The sequence below is a fragment of the Natrix helvetica genome (genome assembly GCF_964273705.1).
Source record: "Natrix helvetica genome assembly, chromosome: 1".
Classification (NCBI taxonomy): domain Eukaryota; kingdom Metazoa; phylum Chordata; class Lepidosauria; order Squamata; family Natricidae; genus Natrix; species Natrix helvetica.
The window spans coordinates 228,324-244,731 of NC_138548.1; the positions used below are offsets into that span (position 1 = coordinate 228,324).

At 59.0% G+C, this 16,408-nt stretch overlaps 2 protein-coding genes across 3 annotated transcripts; both read left to right on the forward strand.

Annotated features, from left to right (window-relative positions):
• Window positions 1–4: 4 nt before the first annotated feature.
• SGTA (small glutamine rich tetratricopeptide repeat co-chaperone alpha) lies at window positions 5–10,560 on the forward strand. 2 transcript variants are annotated; one of them, XM_081936215.1, is made up of 12 exons: window positions 5–141; window positions 297–450; window positions 581–684; window positions 1,841–1,925; window positions 3,305–3,404; window positions 3,586–3,690; window positions 4,097–4,235; window positions 4,373–4,435; window positions 4,816–4,853; window positions 5,504–5,593; window positions 6,945–7,072; window positions 9,115–10,560. In XM_081936215.1, the coding sequence occupies exons 2-11, from the start codon at window positions 351–353 to the stop codon at window positions 7,057–7,059; spliced, it is 939 nt and encodes a 312-aa protein (XP_081792341.1). In that variant the 5' UTR covers window positions 5–141; window positions 297–350; the 3' UTR covers window positions 7,060–7,072; window positions 9,115–10,560. The 2 variants fall into 2 exon arrangements, with proteins under 2 accessions (XP_081792341.1, XP_081792340.1); XM_081936214.1 differs by lacking the exon at window positions 4,373–4,435 and having other exon boundaries at window positions 7–141.
• Window positions 10,561–11,026: 466 nt separating this feature from the next.
• Window positions 11,027–14,802, forward strand: SLC39A3 (solute carrier family 39 member 3). The gene is made up of 2 exons (XM_081946298.1): window positions 11,027–11,336; window positions 12,421–14,802. Exons 1-2 carry the CDS (start codon window positions 11,130–11,132, stop codon window positions 13,153–13,155), a joined length of 942 nt encoding a protein of 313 aa, XP_081802424.1. The 5' UTR covers window positions 11,027–11,129; the 3' UTR covers window positions 13,156–14,802.
• The last annotated feature ends 1,606 nt before the right edge of the window (window positions 14,803–16,408 follow it).

The window sequence follows — 16,408 nt, forward strand, 5'->3', positions numbered from 1 at the left end:
GCCCGGTGCGCAGGCGCGGCGCCCTGGCCCGGCCTGCCCCGCTCGCGCCTGCGCGATCGGCCGGAGGGTGGACAAGGGGCCGAGCACGCCCGCCGCCGCCGCTCCTGCCTTTCCTGCCGCTGCGCTGCGGCGACCGCCGGGGTGAGCCGCGCCGGGTCGGGCGGGGGAGGGACGAAAAGGGAGGGCCCGGGGGCAAGTGTGGGGCGGGGCCTCCCGGGTGTCGTGCCTCTTGGCCCCAGCGGGACCCTCCCGTGTCTCCCTTACCCCCCCCCGCTTACCTCCCCCTCCCGCCGCAGGAAGCGCCGCCGCCGCCAGGGAGAGGGGAGAGGGGAGAGGGAGAGCCGGCCAGCATGGCGGAGCAGAAGCGCCTGGCCTTCGCCATCATCGAGTTCCTGCAGGGGCAGCTGCAGCACGGCGGCCTCTCCCCGGACGCCCAGGAGAGCCTGGAAGGTAGCCTGGGGTGGGGCGGCACGGGGGGGGGGTCAGGGCTGCCGTGGGCCCCGAGGGGGCTTCCCCGTGGGGTGAGGGTGGGAAGCAGGCAGGCAGGCGGGCCTGACGGGGCCTCCTCTCTCCCCCGCAGTGGCCATCCAGTGCCTGGAGACGGCCTTCGGGGTCTCGGTGGACGACAGGGGCCTGGCCATCTCACAAAAGCTCCCGGACATTTTTGAAGCCGCCGCGGCCAAAGTGAGCGTCTGGGGGGGGGAGGGGAGCCCCTCTGCCCTCGGCTGAGCAGGGAGGAAGGGGGAGCGCTGGGGGGGGGGGACGGCAAAGGTCCGTGGGCAGGAAGGGAACCCGCCCAGCGTTTACTTCCACATTTGGAGTTTTTGTAGCTTTACCTCCGGAGATATGAGACATCCGCCTCTGGCCTGGTCGGAGATGCCACCCAACTTTTGACCCTTGCGGCCTATGGAAGTTGACCTCTCGCCCTTTTGCAGGATCCGCTGCAGTCAAAGGGGGTCTGGGGCAGAACTGAATGCATTGTGAAGGGAACATGTTTAGGATTCCTTAAAACTCCTAAGGTGTTGATTGTCCGAAATAAGGTACTCCCCTCTCATGCCTCTCTGGCTTGTAGGGATGAAATCCCAGTTTCCTTCTCCGTACAATCTACATCTTGTGGATCTTGGGGGCCTTAATGCAGGAAAAGCAGCTGCTTCTTGAGTACAATTGGAACCAGACCCCCCTCCCCCACCGTGATCTTATGATAATTATACTAACTTTCAAGTTTCAAGCCCTCAGGGGTCTGGAAAATAAACTCCAGCAAAAGAGAAAGGTCAAAACCCAAGGCCTGGAAGATCACGCGCACAGGCAGCCTTCTTGATTAGAGAGCTGTAATTGCTGGGCGTCTCTGCGTTGCATAAGGACTCTCCTAATATCAGCCTTTCAAGTTCTGTGACAGGGATTGACGGGTTGCTCTTTGGAATGCCTCCCAGGGCGCCACAGGCTCTTCCTGTCTAACAAGGCAGCCCAGACGCGAGCTCTGGCACAGGCACTCTGCTCCCACCTTCCCAGGCAGGAAGAGGGCGGGAAGTGGGCATGCAAGGCTGGCACCTCTGCTGGGCTGAGCAGCCAGGTGCCCGGGATAGGCCCACCCTTTCCTAACTCGGTGCCCTCTAGGGCGCTAGGCAGCAGTTCCCATAATCCCCGGCCAGTGTTGCCATTGAAGAAGACTAGTACAGACCTTTGGAGAGGAAGAAGCAGCGGAGGTGACTACCGGGGACGCCATCGCGGGCCCTTCTCTGGCCAGAGATTCTTGGATAGCCACTCTGACCCTCCAAGCCCCGTACTTGCCAGAGCGTCCCTCACACCCCACAAACACCCCACAATGCCTTCTCCGCAACAGGAGCCGTTGCAGAGTTGCCCCGTTGCTGAACCCACTACTCCTTCCGAAGAAGATGCAGCTGAAGCTGAAAGACTGAAAACTGAAGGTGAGCCTTTTGGGGGTGGGGGTGGGGGTGGGTGAAGCCTCCTGTTTGTTCTCAGCACCCAGGGGAGGGTGACACAGGCAGCAGGGCGCTCCCCAGCACCAGGAGAGGATTTTGGGAGGACGCCATTGTCAGGCCCCAAAGAACAAGAAAGAGATGCTGAGCGGTTCCTTTTAATGCTCCTCGCCTAAAGGTGGAAACCCTGTCAAACTCCAGCGATTGTTTGCATCTTCAAAGGCTGGCTGGGGAGGGGGCCTTCTTGGCTCCCTTCCTCCTGAGCAAACTGTCCAAGCTTCTTGCTGCTGCTTTGCCCTCTGGAGTGCAACCGCCTCCCTCCCGGGAACGCAGGCTCCATTCTGCCTCAGTCATGCTCTCATTAAAAACTTTACCGACAATTGATCAATGGATTCAGAAGGTGGCGGGGTTCGCTGAAATGGCAAAAATTTCAGCTTTCTTAAAAGCTCAGAAACAGGAGGATTACACACAGGAATGGGCAAAATGGATTGATTATATACAGAATAAATACCAGACCAGGAGTTATTATGTAGCCTTTAGGTAAGAATGTTTAGACCGATAGATGATCAGAGTAAATAGTATATGGGATGTTTGGAATTGTTAGAGTGGTATACAGCGGAAGTCAGGGGGGTGGGTTTGTGTGGGAGGTGGGGGAGGGTTAGGGTGGAGGGTGGGGTAATATATATGTATGAATAAATTAGAAGATGGGATTAATGAAACATTGTTGTGCTAGGAGAAATTTATATTAAGAGTTATATATGTTAAATTAGCTTAGAAGATGGGATCAATGTGCTATTATTAATCTAAGAGAAATTTATATTGTGTTTGTTGGGAGGAGAGGGGTTACGAGTAATCTATTTTAAGATGGGAGAGGAGGGGGCAAAGTATTTGGTATAATATTTGAAAGTGAATTTTTGTGGGGGGGTTGGGGGGGTATAGCATGTGTATGAGATTTATATTGTATGGCGGGGGGGGTGAAAAGGGGGAAAATTGTTTGTACAAAACTCTTTTAATAAAAAAAAAAACTTCAGGGGGAGGGGGGGAGGGGGACAGAGGAGCCTCCATGGGGCTGCAGTTGACTGTAGCACAAGAGAAGCCACCATCCCTCATGGAGGCTGCAATCCTTACTATGGTGCCCTGTGCCTCCAGCATTTGGGGGGGGGGGGGGGGGCTTTCCTTTGGAGGAAGAAAGCTGGCAGCCGTGGCACCTGTGGGAGGTGAAGGGAGGAGCCCCGCCTTGCTCCAGGCGAGACCCGGGGGGGGGGGATCCCCAGAGCGGCTACCAGGCAATGCTGAAAGGGGGCAGGGGGGGGCAGGATTGCCCTCTGGCCAAATGAGGCAGCTCCCCCCTCGTTTCTTCTTTCTAGGAAACGAGCAGATGAAAGTGGAGAATTTTAAAAGTGCCGTCTCATTCTACGGAAGAGCCATTGAAGTCAACCCGTCCAACGCTGTCTATTACTGCAACCGGTGAGGGAGGGTTTCTGCCCCTCTTCCCCAGCTGCGCTTGCTCCAGCACCTCCATGGGGACGGCTGCCTCAAATGGTGGGGGGGTGGGTGGGGGGGTGGGTGTTGAAGCGGCCGAGGCCCCTGGGGCTGCCTGGGGCCCAGCTGGAGACCCTCTTGCAAGGAGTTCCCTCCCTCCCCTCAGGGCTGCTGCTTACAGCAAACTCGGAAACTATGCCGGGGCAGTGAGAGACTGTGAGAGAGCCATCGGCATCGACCCCAAATACAGCAAAGCCTACGGCAGGATGGGGTACGTGGGTCCCAGCGCTGCCCTCGACTCTAGCAGGGGAGGGAGGGGCTCTGAGCAGGAGGAAGAAAGGCTCCTGCCCCCCACCCCCGCCAGACATCCTCGCGAGAGAGACCCCCCCCTCCTCCTTCAGAGGCCATGGAGAGCCCCTCCTCTCCTGCAAAGCGATTCCTTCTGGCTCCCAGGGGGGGGGGGCGTCACTGGGTTTGGTGGGTCTTTCCGTGGAGGGCCACCGGTTGAATCCTTGTGCAAAGGCAGCAGGGTGTAAATTTTGGGAGTGTCCCATTCACCGAGCAAAGATGGCCCGAGTGGAAGGGAGCCAAGAGCCTCTCCTCTGGGGGGGAGAGCCCGGGGGTGGGGGGCAGGGGGAGGAGGCTGCCTCTTTTGCCAACCTCTCTTCCCTCTGCAGGTTGGCCCTGTCCAGCCTCAACAAGCTCTCGGAAGCCGTCTTCTATTACCGGAAGGCGCTGGAGCTGGACCCAGAGAACGAGACCTACAAGTCCAACCTGAAAGTCACTGAGCAGAAGATGAACGAGGCCCCAAGCCCGGTGAGCAGCTGGCTGGCTGGCTGGCTGGGGAAGATGACCCTGGGGGAGTCGTGGGGCCTGGGCACCCAGCCCCTTTGCCCCCCGGATGCCTGGCAGGGGGGCCGCTCTGATGTCCCCCTTTCCCTGTTTCCCCACAGACGGGCAGCGCTGGAGGGTTTGACCTGGCTGGGTTGCTTAACAACCCCGGCTTCATGAGCATGGTGAGCCCGGGAGCCCCACCCAGGGGCAGTGCTGTTGCACAGGCCGGTGGGTCTCAGGGTGGCTGGCGGGCTGGCTGAGGCGGTGCCCCAAATGTAGGGCCCAGTCGAGACCGAGGGCCAGTGAAGCTGCCCGTGTGATCCCCAGAGGAAGGGGCGGTGGGGCATCGGTCGACCGGCCTCTCCCTGGCCCCACTTCCTCCTCCAGATAAAGTTGAAGGGTTTTGCCTTGGCAGAGGATTGTGGGAAGTGTGGTCCCGTCATGTCGGAAAGGCCAGGGAGGCATCCGGGCTTCTCTCTTGACCGGGGCCTGAAGGGTTTAGCTCTGCTGAGTCAGCCATCTCCCTCCCTCCCTCCCCTCCCCTCCTGTCCTCCCTCCGCAGGCCTCCAACCTGATGAACAACCCCCAGGTGCAGCAGCTGTGAGTGCCGCAGGGCTAAACTCCCTGTCCTTCCGGAAGGATCCGCTCGGGGGGAGGGGCGGTTCAAGGGCTGCAGCGGAATCTTTGGGCGCAAAGGGGGCTGGGGGGGGGGGGCTCCCCTCTGAAACCCACCAGGACAGAGAGCTGTTAACTCAGAGGGCTTTCCCTAAAGAAACCTTTCCTTCCCCTCCTCGGAAGGCAGTTCAGAGCCAGGAATCCCACTTAAGACGGGGCTGGATTTTGGTTCAGTGTGGGTCTTGCCAAGCCCTTGGCTCCGCTCTGACAACCCTGGCTTCCTGGCAGGCCAGCAAACAAAATCGAGTTATCCTTAAAATGGCTGCTTGCTGAAGAAGAAGAAGAAGGGGAGCCCAGGAGCCAGTCACTGCAGCCCTGGGAGGGAGGGAGGGAGGGAGGGAGGGTGGGGAGATTCCCCCCCCCCCCCCGTTATCCATGGGGTGGGAGAGGGAGCCTTTCCTGGGGGAGGTTCGACTTGAGCAATCCAAATTGGGGTTCGGGTTGGGAGGTGGGGTGGATTCCTGGGAACCCTCTGACTCCCCCCCCCCCCCGGGGTAGCCTTTCCAGAGGCCCTGGGCCCGACCACATGACTGACCCACGTGGATGGTCACGGATCCCCCCCCTCCCTTTTGCAGCATGTCCGGGATGATTTCCAGCAGCCAGAACCCCACGGCCGCCCCGGGAGCCAGCACTGCCCCCCATGATCTCGCCAGTCTCATCCAAGCGTGAGTAGGGGGGGGCGCGCTTCTTCCCCCCCCCCCCAGGGCTCCCATCCACGTCTTTGGAGCCTGGAGAACAGCAGCTGGCCTGACCCCCTCCTTTGCTCCTTTGGTGTCCCTCCCCTGATGACCCCTCCCCACCGAGCCCCATGGGAGATTTCCCCACTAGCCCCCTCCTGCAACTGAGGCAAGGAGCTCAGTAGCCCCTGAACTGGGCTTGTGACACTCAAAACAGCTGCCTAAAAAGACGCAGCCTGAAAGAAGCCACTTTTAGGGTTCTGTCACAAGCTCTGCTGGTGGCCGCAAACAGCCGTGTGTGAGCGAAGAGGTTCCCTTTCCGCCCCCCCCCACCCCCACCCCCCCCCCCGATGGGAAAGTTCTGGGAAGCCCCCCAGCGTCTAGATTCCTTCTGGATTCCTTGGAGCTGCCGGAGGCCAGAGGCACCAGGCTCTTTGTTTGGGGGGGGGGGGGCAGGCGGAACGGCTTCTGGCCAGTGTGGGTCAGCCCACTCCTCTGTAAGCTGGTGCCCTAAACAAAGGGCAGCACAGCAGAGCCCCGCCTGCCTTCCCGCCTGCTCCGTTGGGAGGGTCCCTTCAAGCCCTCCAGGCTGGGAAGCCAAAATCTCAGCCAAAGCCTCCCAGCCCTTCCCAGGTCTTCTGGTCTCAGGGCTGAACCTCCCCCCGACTCCTCCGTGGCTCCTCCTAGGACTTGGTTTCCTGTCCCCCAAACCCTCACCGCTTTCCCCGAGCCAGGCCCGGTTGATTTGAATCCGGAACGTGACCCAATTCTTGAGGTGGGGTCTGAGCAAGGACCGATACAGCAGGATGATGGCTCCTTGTGATGGTGTAGCACTTATTCCGCCCCCCCCCACACACACACACGCTTCTGCTTGCCTCGGTTACGGCCAACTGGCTCTGCCCTGTTTGTGATTGGAGTAATTCCCTTTGCTGGAGGTCCTTCCCCCCCCCTCTGCCCGCCCACCCGATCTGTCTCCTAAGTGAGGGGCTCCTGTGTCCTTGTTCCTGGTAAACGCCATCCTCTTCCTTTTGCCCAACTTACCTTGCCCATGAAGGTAGCTTCGCATTTCATTGCTATCTTCTACAGCTCTCGCCCCATTGTTTATGTCATCAGCAGATCTATGAAGCACTAGACTTTTATATCCTCCTCCTCCTCTTCCTGCCTCCCCACCCCTGGCCCCTCCCCCGAACTGAAGAGGAGCAGTTGCAAAGTGTTTCCCCAGTAGCTCTTGAGCCGGCTCTGTGCCCACCCGGCTGCTGTGCTGCCCAATAGGAATTGCAGTCCCTGGATAACACTGCTGTTTTCTCCCCCCCCCCCCCCCCCCCCGTGTGGTGTCCAGAGGCCAACAGTTTGCTCAGCAGATGCAGCAGCAAAATCCTGAGCTCATAGAACAGCTGCGCAGCCAGATCCGGAGCCGGACCCCCAGCGCTAGCAACGAAGAGCAGCAGGAATGAGAGGCAGCTGCCGGTGAGGGAAGGGAGGGGGGGGCATCTCTCTCTCTCTGCCTAAGAGAAGGTGTGAATGGCCTCAAGGAAAGGGGGGGAGGGGGCTTAGCAGAGGAAGAAACTTAGGAAGAAACTCAAGCCGTTACAAGGCCCTTTGCTCTTGGTAGACTCAGCTCCGCTCTCCCTGGTGAACCAGATGGGGAATGCAACCAGACGAGCTGAATCTGCTTGAATTGTGGGGCTGCGTGTCTGAAAGCACAAATTTCCCCCTGCCGCTTCTGACTTCTTGGCCCATTAGGGCTGGTAAAATTTCCTGCCTTTCTTCTGACGGCTGCAAGATTCTGAAGGCGCCTGCCTTTTTTTCCTAGGCAGCATCTCTTCCACTCTTTCTATACGGTCGTTTACACTTTCTCCCCCACCGTTTTCTGTGGCTCATTTACCGTATTTTTCGGAGTATAAGGTGCACCTTCCCCCCCCCCCCTAAAAGAGGATGAAAATGTGGGTGCGTCTTACACACTGAATTTAGCCCCACCCACTGGTCCCAACGCTTTGGCCTCTGCCTCCCAGCAATTTACCTCCTTGTAGCAAAGGGGGAAAGATGATGATCCTCCCGATTCAGCCCATGCTGAAATTGAAAGTGAAACTTGCTGTTTGCTCCAAGAGGCAAATTGCTGGCAGAGGCAGATTTTTTTTTTCTTGTGCTAATCAGGCTGTTTGCTGCAAGGAGGTAAGTCAATAACTATAAATGCCTACAGAACAGTGGTGGCTAACCTTTTTTGGCTCCCGTGCCATAAGCAGGAGGAGCGCAGGGGGGTCGTGCACGGGCATGCCACACCTATAACGCTATGTGTGAAACCCAGCGCACATGCGTGCGTCAGCAGCATTCCCCCCCCCCTGCTTTTGGCGTGCTTTTTTCGCCCTCCCCAGGTTCCGGAGGGTTTCTAGAAGCCTGGGGAAGGCGATAAATTCTGGAACGGTGACTTCCGGTTTGTCTGTAGGGCCATTTTTTGCCCTCCGGAGCCTTCAGAGAAGCCTCCTGAAGCCTCTGGAAGATGAAAAACGGCCTCAAAAGAAGACTGAAGTCAGCTGGCCAGTGTGCACATGGGCGCTGGAGCTGACAAGGCAACGCCTCTCATGCCCTAACAAATGACTCCGCGTGCCACCTGTGGCATGCCACAATTTCGCCATCACAGCTATAGAATGTCCAAATTATTAGACTTATTTTTTTTAAGGCTGCTTTATTATTGTTCTAGACAGCCTAACAAAATGAAGAAGCTTTTTAAAATAAATGCTTGATCTGAAGAGGCCCAGTGCTATTGTATCTTCTTTTAAATAGCAGAGAATAACTATACTTCCAGCACATCAGCACATCAATTTTAACAGCATCTGTACAAGTCTAGTCTGAAATGTAACACTACAAACAGTGTACATTGTCTGTGCTGTTTGTTGCAAGGAGGCAAATTGCTGAGAGGCAGAGGCAGATATTTTTCCCTTGTTTTCCTCCCCAAAAGCTAGGTGCGTCTTATACTTCACAGCGTTTTATACTCTGAAAAATACGGTACTTTTGCAGCAGGCCCAAAGGATAGGGAGGGGGAAGGAGCAGGAATCCAGAGAGGGCCAGTGACTGGAATGGGCACCTTGCTGTGGAAGGGAAGCATCTTGAAGGGAAATCCATGAAAGGACACTGAGGGAGACCCCAATCTGCCCCATGAAGTTGGAGATCGTCCCTCGGGAGCAAAAGGGCCAAGGAAAGAGGCACGGAGTGGAGACGCTGGCAGGGAGGGCAGCCACCTGGCACCTTGACCAGTTGCCCCATAGCTGCAATGGCCGGGGGTCTTCCTGGACCTGTTGGCATAGCTCCATAGCTGGCCAGTGAATGGATGCCGGGTGGGTAGACTTGGGTGGCAGCTGAAGGTGTCCAACCCCCATTCAGGGCAGGAACGCAAAGGGAAGCCTCCTTGGTGAAGGGCAGTCTATCCAGGCTGAGGGAGCAACCAGAGCTTGCAGGGAGGCCATCTGCTCCTGGACAAGATCTGCTTATGTTTATGTCTCTCCATCTTTCAGGATGACTCTGCTCCTCCTGGTCAGGAAGACCCCTTTTGCCCCAAGGGAAGGACCAGCTGAAGAGCCTTCCAGCTGCTGCTGCCACCAGCCCAGCTGTTCCTCTGCTGGAAAAGCCCACGAGGGATTTGGGGGGGGGTGAAGCCAAGCCTGATCCGGCCTGCATGTTAGAGACTGTTCCGCGTAGCTTCCCTCCCTTGCCTCCCCCCCCTTACTCTCTCGTGGACTTTGCCAGGGGGGAGGAGAGCTACTGACCACAAATCAGCATCTCTCCCCAACCCCACCCCAGACCTCCAAGGCAAGCTGTGGGGCTGTCAACACCATGCCTTCCTTTCCTGTTGCTCAGAAGAAGACAGAAACACACAGCCAAGACTGCGCCATCTTCCAGCAGGGAGAGTCACCTTTTCCAAGCCAGGATTCCCTCCTCGTCACCACTGCTGGATCCTGCCTCACCAAGGCTGGATGGCCCCTCTTTTGGGAAGAGGCCCAGTTGACTGGATAGGAGGGGAGCCGGTGGGGCTGGCTTTGGTGCCCGGGAAAGACGGGAGGGCTCTCCTCTGCTTTTCAGTGGGATGTTTATTTTTAAGAAGGATCGTGGCTAGTCTGGTGTGACTTTTCTGTGATCGGGCCGGGGGCTTCTTTTGAAAATTCATTTCTTTCGGTAGCAGCGTGGGGAGCCTGCCTGCCTGGATTGGCTAACAGGGCATTTCCTGTCCAGCATGAAGGGTGCCAAGAAGCCTCGGCCGCATGACCAGGATAGGGCCAAGCCAAGCAGCTCCTCCCTGAAGCCCTCTCCTTGTGGCCAGGACTCCCCTCAGCATCGGGTGTCTAGAGCATGGCTCTCACCTGTAAAGGTGCCTCCTGGAAGGTGTTTGTTGCTGCTCTAATTTGAACCTCTTCAATCTCCCAGATCCCCTCCAGCCAGCAGGATGGGCCAGACGACAGCCCAAGGACCCTGGGGGAGGAGGGTCACCTTCCTTCAGTGCCATCGGCCAAAGCCCCCCGGAGACTGCCCTGCGTCAACCAGGTGCCCCTTTGGTGGTCAGCCAGAGGCTCTGGAGAGAAGAGCAATGGGCCCTGGAGCCTTCTGATGCCCTCCTGTCAGCCCAGGTGTGCCCGTCCCACTGGCTGCCACTGGCAGAGTCTTGTCATGTGCCTCTCTGATTTCTCATCTGACCCTTGCCAGGGGCTGCAAAAGCCATCTTGTGGACTGGCTGGGCACTGGGGCAGATGCAGATTTTAGGGCAAGCAAGTAGGAAGAGGGGTGGCGGGTGGAGTCCTACCCATGGCCCCTTCTGTGGGTGCCAGGAGGGGGAAGCTGCCGGGATAGAAAGGTAAGTAATGGGAGGGGGGCAGGGTGCTTCCAATAAGCAGGGAGGGTCTGAAGAATCACCCTCTGTCTCCAGCAATGGCTTTTCTTTGATGTAGGAAATAAACTTCTTTGGACAATGTCGGCTGGTACCTGGAGGGCAAGGGGGGTTGGGTACCTCACCCCCAAAACGGCTGGTTGGGGGGCTTTTCTGGCCTGTGGGTGGTCGGGAGTGAGGGGTGTCGGGGCCCCTGGGGTTGTCCCCACCTGAGAGCTGCCAAGGGGTTTGTTGGGGTGGGAGGCAGGCCTCTGAGAAAGTCTCCCACCCCACCCAGACAGAGGGACAGAGCACCTGGACAGGCTGGGGGAGGAGCGGTTGCTCTGTGGCACGTTTTTCGGCCTTGGCAAGGAGACTGGCGGGCTCCAACCGGGGGACTGGAGGAGCGATTTCGGGCGGCTCCTTTGCAGACCCTGCATTGCCCGCGGAAGCGATCTGTCTTCGGGCTCGCCGACCCCAAGCGCTTCGGCCTCACCGGGTGGGGGGGGGGGTTGGTTAGTGGTTGTTGGCGCTCCGGAACCACCTCGCGTTAGAGGCGTTCCGCCCGGATGCCTTTCCGGGGGCCCTCCCCTCCAGCGAGCGTCGCCGTGACGTCATCCAGCGGGGCCGCTGGGAGGCGGCGGCGGCTCCTCGGGGCTCCGTCGGGCGGCCATGGAGGTGGTGGCGGCGAAGGTGCTGTGCCTGCTGGGGACGCTAGCGCTGATGCTGGCGGGCGCCCTGCTGCCGGTGAAGGTGCTGGAGGCGGACCCCGAGCGGGCGCAGCGCTCCCGCCGGGCCCTCGGCCTCTGCAACGCCCTGGGTGGCGGCGTCTTCCTGGCCACCTGCTTCAACGCGCTGCTCCCGGCCGTCCGCCAGAAGGTACGGTGGAGAGAGAGGTGGGGCGGGGGAGTTCCCGGGTCATTTAGTCCAGCCCCGGGCAGGGGAGGGGGCGCTCCGAGGGGCCTCCCCGGCGTTTCCTCGGCTGGCCCGCCTCTCTCCTTCCTCAGCTGGGTCCGCCTGCGGCGAGGCACTGGTTGGGTGGCAGGAGGAGCCCGGGAGGCCGAGGCGGGGATGGGGGGGATGCTCGGCTTTTCAGCCGTTGCTTTTGCTGGCCTTGGTCCGTTTGATCAGGATCGTCCTGGACCTTTTCCTCCCCAGCGCTCCGTCCCCTGGTTTCCCCTTCTCTCTCTCTCTCTCTCTCTCTCCGCCTTGCAACAATTGGACTTCCGAGCATCTATTTGGGAAACTTCCCTTTGTAGGATTTCTGGCTCCGGGATCCCAAGGAAGCCTTCCGGGATCTCCCGGGACCCCGTTTGCACGTCTAACAATTTCTCCTCCTGGTCCCCCCACCTCCCTCGCCTCTTCCCTCCTTGTCTTTATGATCAGAGCTCGGAGGCCCCACTCGCCTCGCGCCACTTCTTCTGGCGACAGAGACGGTCTCACAGGGTCCGGGCCCCTACAGCCACGGCTTCTGAGTCACTTTTCCACCCCATTCATGTTCCGCTTCTCCCCTCCGTTGGCCCTCTGGTTGGCTTGAGGGCCTGCAGCCCACTGCCCCCACCAGACCTTCCCCATTCGACCAGGACATCCCTGCAGGTTAAGAGCAGACCCAGGAGAACAGATCCCTTCCTCGGCCTAATAGAAAATGAATCAGAGGCCCTGAGAAGTCCAGTGAATGATGATCTGCTTCTTTCCATACCTTCATCCCTTTCAACTCTTTGTGTTTAAACTCCACTGCTTCCCAAGCAGGCCGGCCGGCCCTTTTAGTGGACTCTAAGGAGTCCTTGGCCTCGCGTGTTCTCCTCTTCCTGAAGATTTCTGCAGGGCCCAAAAGGTGGAGAGGGAGGGGTCGGGAGCAGTTCTGAATGCAAGCCTCCCCTCCCCTCCCCCCCCCCTCATAAGAGGGCTGTGGAGGTCTCAGCAGAACAGAACAGAATCTGGACTGTCGGCTTCTGTCTTGCAGCTCCAGGAGGTTTTGAAACTTGGGAACGTGACCACCGATTACCCTTTGGCAGAGACCATCATGATGCTGGGCTTCTTCGTGACCGTGTTTGTGGAGCAGCTGGTCTTGACCTTCCGGAAGGAGAAGCCGTCCTTCATTGACCTGGAGACCTTCAATGCCGGGTCAGACGTGGGCAGCGACTCCGAGTACGAGAGCCCCTTCATCGAGCCTTCCTGGGGGCACAGCCACCGGGCCGACCGTGGCCACCACAGCCACGGGCTGGCCATCTACGAGCTCTCACGTTCCAGCCCCCTGCGGCTCTTCAGCCTGGTCTTTGCCTTGTCTGCCCACTCCATATTTGAAGGCCTGGCCCTGGGCCTGCAGGAGGAGGGCGACAGAGTCATGAGCCTCTTCCTGGGGGTGGCCATCCACGAGACTCTCGTCGCTGTGGCCCTGGGGATCAACATGGCCAAAGCAGGGCTGAAGATCAAGGAGGCATCCAAGGTGGCTGCTGCCGTCAGCCTGATGATCCCACTGGGTATCGGCATTGGCATGGGCATCGAAACCGCCCAGAACATGGCCAGCAGCGTGGCCTCGGTCATCCTGCAAGGAATCGCCGGGGGCACCTTCCTCTTCGTCACCTTCTTTGAGATCCTGGCCAAGGAGCTGGAGGACAAGAATGACCGGCTGCTCAAAGTCCTCTTCCTGGTTCTGGGTTATGCGGCCTTGGCGGGCCTTGTCTTCTTCAAGTGGTGAGGGGCCTCCATGTGGCATCCCAGGAATGGGCCGAAACCCTCCTGCGCGTGGCCGGAGGAGAGCCAAGCAGTGGGGGAGGGGAGGGGGGGATCACCGAGAGGCACACTGTCCCGAGTGCCGGACTCTTCCCTGGCCATTTCCTCACATCCATCGGGGGGGAGGGGGGGTAGAGCTGGGAAGACGGTGTCCTCTTCAGCCGAGGTTTTTGGCCAAGACATCAAAGACAACCTGGCACAGCACTTGATGGATCCACTTTGCCCTCTGGCAGGCACAAGAGGTAAATTGGGGGGAGGCTCTGCCCTCTTACTGAAGGAAAGGGCAGGTTTCCTTACCCTCCCCACATCGTCCCACCCCCCACCTCTTCTCTTGGAAAAATATTTGTCTTAGCCAGGCACTGCCAGTTCATTTCCTGAAAGTTGGTGGTCTCCTCCTCCTGCCAGGAGCTTATTTGGCACCCGGCTTTTTGTTTGGACCAGTCCTTGCAATTCAGAAAGGGCTGAGCGTCTGGCTGCCCACAAGGCCCAGTGTCATCCCCGACTTGCTCAGTCCCTCCACAAGCAGAGGTCCGTCCTGCCCTTCAGAGCCGTCGGGGTTTTTGCCCTTGCTCTGGGGTGGCCCGGGGGCCAATTGTCTCTACTTCAGGATACTTTTGTTTTATGCAACTTGAAGCTCCTTGTTTGATTTTGCGTGTGAGTATGAGAATGAGAGAGTCTCCTGCGTTGGGCCAGATTTGAGCAAAGCGGTTGAGGAGCAAAGATTTCCAGATGTGTCTAGGCAGCTTTGGGTTCCTTGGAATGTGGCAGGGCTGGAATACTTGCCAGCTCGCCTTCCCCATGCCCGTCTGCAGCAGAGTCCACAGGAACTGCCTGCCTGGATGGGTCCGTCTCCTTTGCGGGACAGTGTGTCCCCTCTGGCGACCTCGGAGTGGCCGCTTCTGCTGGCAGAGTGTTGGCCCTGTGGCCGGTCTGTCTTGTTGGCTTCTTCCTTCCAGGCGCTCGATCAGGGCAAGGCAAAGCCTGTGCCTGGCCTCCCTCTCCTGCTTCTGCAGTGGAGAGACTGTCAATGCCTGCCTGGGCTCTAGCTCAGGGACCACCCCAGCTACTGTCACCCCAAGGACAGGCCTCCCTCCCCTTGGGCTCCGGAGAATGGGCCCCTCCTCCTCCTCCTCCTCCTCCTCCTCCTCTAAGCCTCAGGCAAAGCAGAGCTCGACCTTCTGCCCCACCAGGCAGAGGCTGTTAGTACCAGGAACTTGCATGAGCGGGGGGACGGGGGGAGACGACCCACCACACTCCTGATCATTTGGCTGAGGGGATGTGGTTACGGGGGAGGTGCCTCCCTCTTTCCCCCCTCAGCTGCAGCTGGGACCCAAAATTGCACCCCTGGCTGGCTGGGTACGAGCGGGCACCTTCCTCCCCATTGTGGCATCAGCCTGGCTGCTGGCAAGGCTTCCCGAGGCCCTCAAAGCTGGCGGGGAGAAGTGGTCTGCTTGTGGCCTTGTGTGTGCATGGGCATTATTTATTGCATTCCTGCTCTGGGATAGGATCACACCTGTCTGGTTGGGTTGTTTTGTTACACTTACGTTAATCTCCATTGTGCTAAAATAGCCACACTTTGCAGGCTGAAATAAACCTCCTTTGTTGCCCCCTTTGTGACCCTTGTCTATTGTGGGCAAACCAAATCACATTGGGGGAGCCGGTGCCCTCCTTTCTGTGGGCAAAATGCTGTCCAGAGCCTCACAAGCTTCTCGCCTGGGCAGGAGGTGGCCCTCGCAAGGATGGGCAGAGAGAAGCTCAGCCTAGTTTTGGCTTCCTGACTCCTGCAGGGGCTTTCCTGCCCCACGAGGGAGGTTCTGCTCCTCCCCACTTCCTAGAGGGAGCTGTGGGCCAGCCCTGCCCAGCCTTAGGGGCCTCGGCACCTGCTTTGGCCAGACTGAGCACCCAGCATCACCACCCTTCCTTCGCAGCTTCCTTCCCTCTGGGGAGCTGGTTCCTCTGCCCCTAGGCCTTTGCCAGCCTTTTGGAATGGCCTGGTCCAAGCGTCGGGGGCCTCCTCCGGTGTTGCACTGCCTTGTGTGATGCGTTGGGAGAGGAATCGGCGAATCCGCGCTTAGGGGGGCTTGGCACCTGGCAAGGCATGGAGTTGAGGACGAGGGGGCATTTGCGGATGAGGGCCTGGCTGACTTCTTGGCCCTGAGGAATTGGGGGGGGGGCACGGCTAAGTGGGGCGCTGGTGGAGTTTCCTTGCAGAGGTTCCCCATGCTCCTTCCTGTCCTCTGCCTTAACTGGGCTGACCCGATCCGAGCCTCTTCCTGCCTCGTCTGAAGGCCTTCGTGCTCTTGAGCCTCCTACGGGGTCCAAGGGAGCCTCCCCAGAAGAATCCGCAGGAAAAGGAGCTTTTGGTAACCTGGGGTGTGTGTGTGGGGGGGGGGAAGAGACCTCTGATCCTCCGTGCAAGCAGGGGGCACCCAGGAGATCCCTGCAAGGGAGGCTTTTGGCCCCAGAGTCCTGGCTATGGCAGCACTTCTCCACTTGAGGCTGCGCCCTCATCTGGGACTCCCTGGTGGCAGCTGCAGCCAAGAAGGTCTTTGCATGGCTCCAACATACATACCAGGGGTGCCCCTTTCTGGGCCAGGAGGCCCTCCACACAATCGTACGAAGGTCAACCCACCCCTTAGACTATTGCAGGGTGCTGGATCTGCCTCTGAAGCCACTTGGAAGCTGCAGCTCAGGAGTGTCAAACCGGATCGCATCGTGGGCCGTATCGGGAAGTTTTTTGCCCTCGCGGAGCCGTATTCAGCCCACCGGCCCCCAGTTTGACCTGCCTGCTCTAGCTGGTCCAAGATACGGGGTGCAGGTGGAGATGGGACGTGCTGTGCCCAGAGCTCTGGCCAGGCTTTTGCTCCACCAGGCTCCCCTCCAGGCACAAGGCTGTGAGTCTCATCCGTGAGTGGAGCTGCAAAGAGGTCAGGGGCCTAGTGGGCCACAGCGGAACCCTCTGCACTGAGACCTTGGGTTGCGGGGAGGGAGGGGGGGGGGCTCTGGCCATCAGTCAAAGAGTGGGGGTGGGGGCAGGGATGAGAAAGGAAGGTGGTCAAGAGAGAAGATCTGAGCCCACCCAGTGAAGGAAGCAGGCCTCTCTGCTAATTGGGTTGGGGGTCCAATCATCTTTCCAGCTCTCCTTGGGTCCCTCTTGGCTTGCCCATCTCAGAAGAAGCCCCAAGCGAGGAAAGAGCTGGCAGCAGACGGAGAGCTGC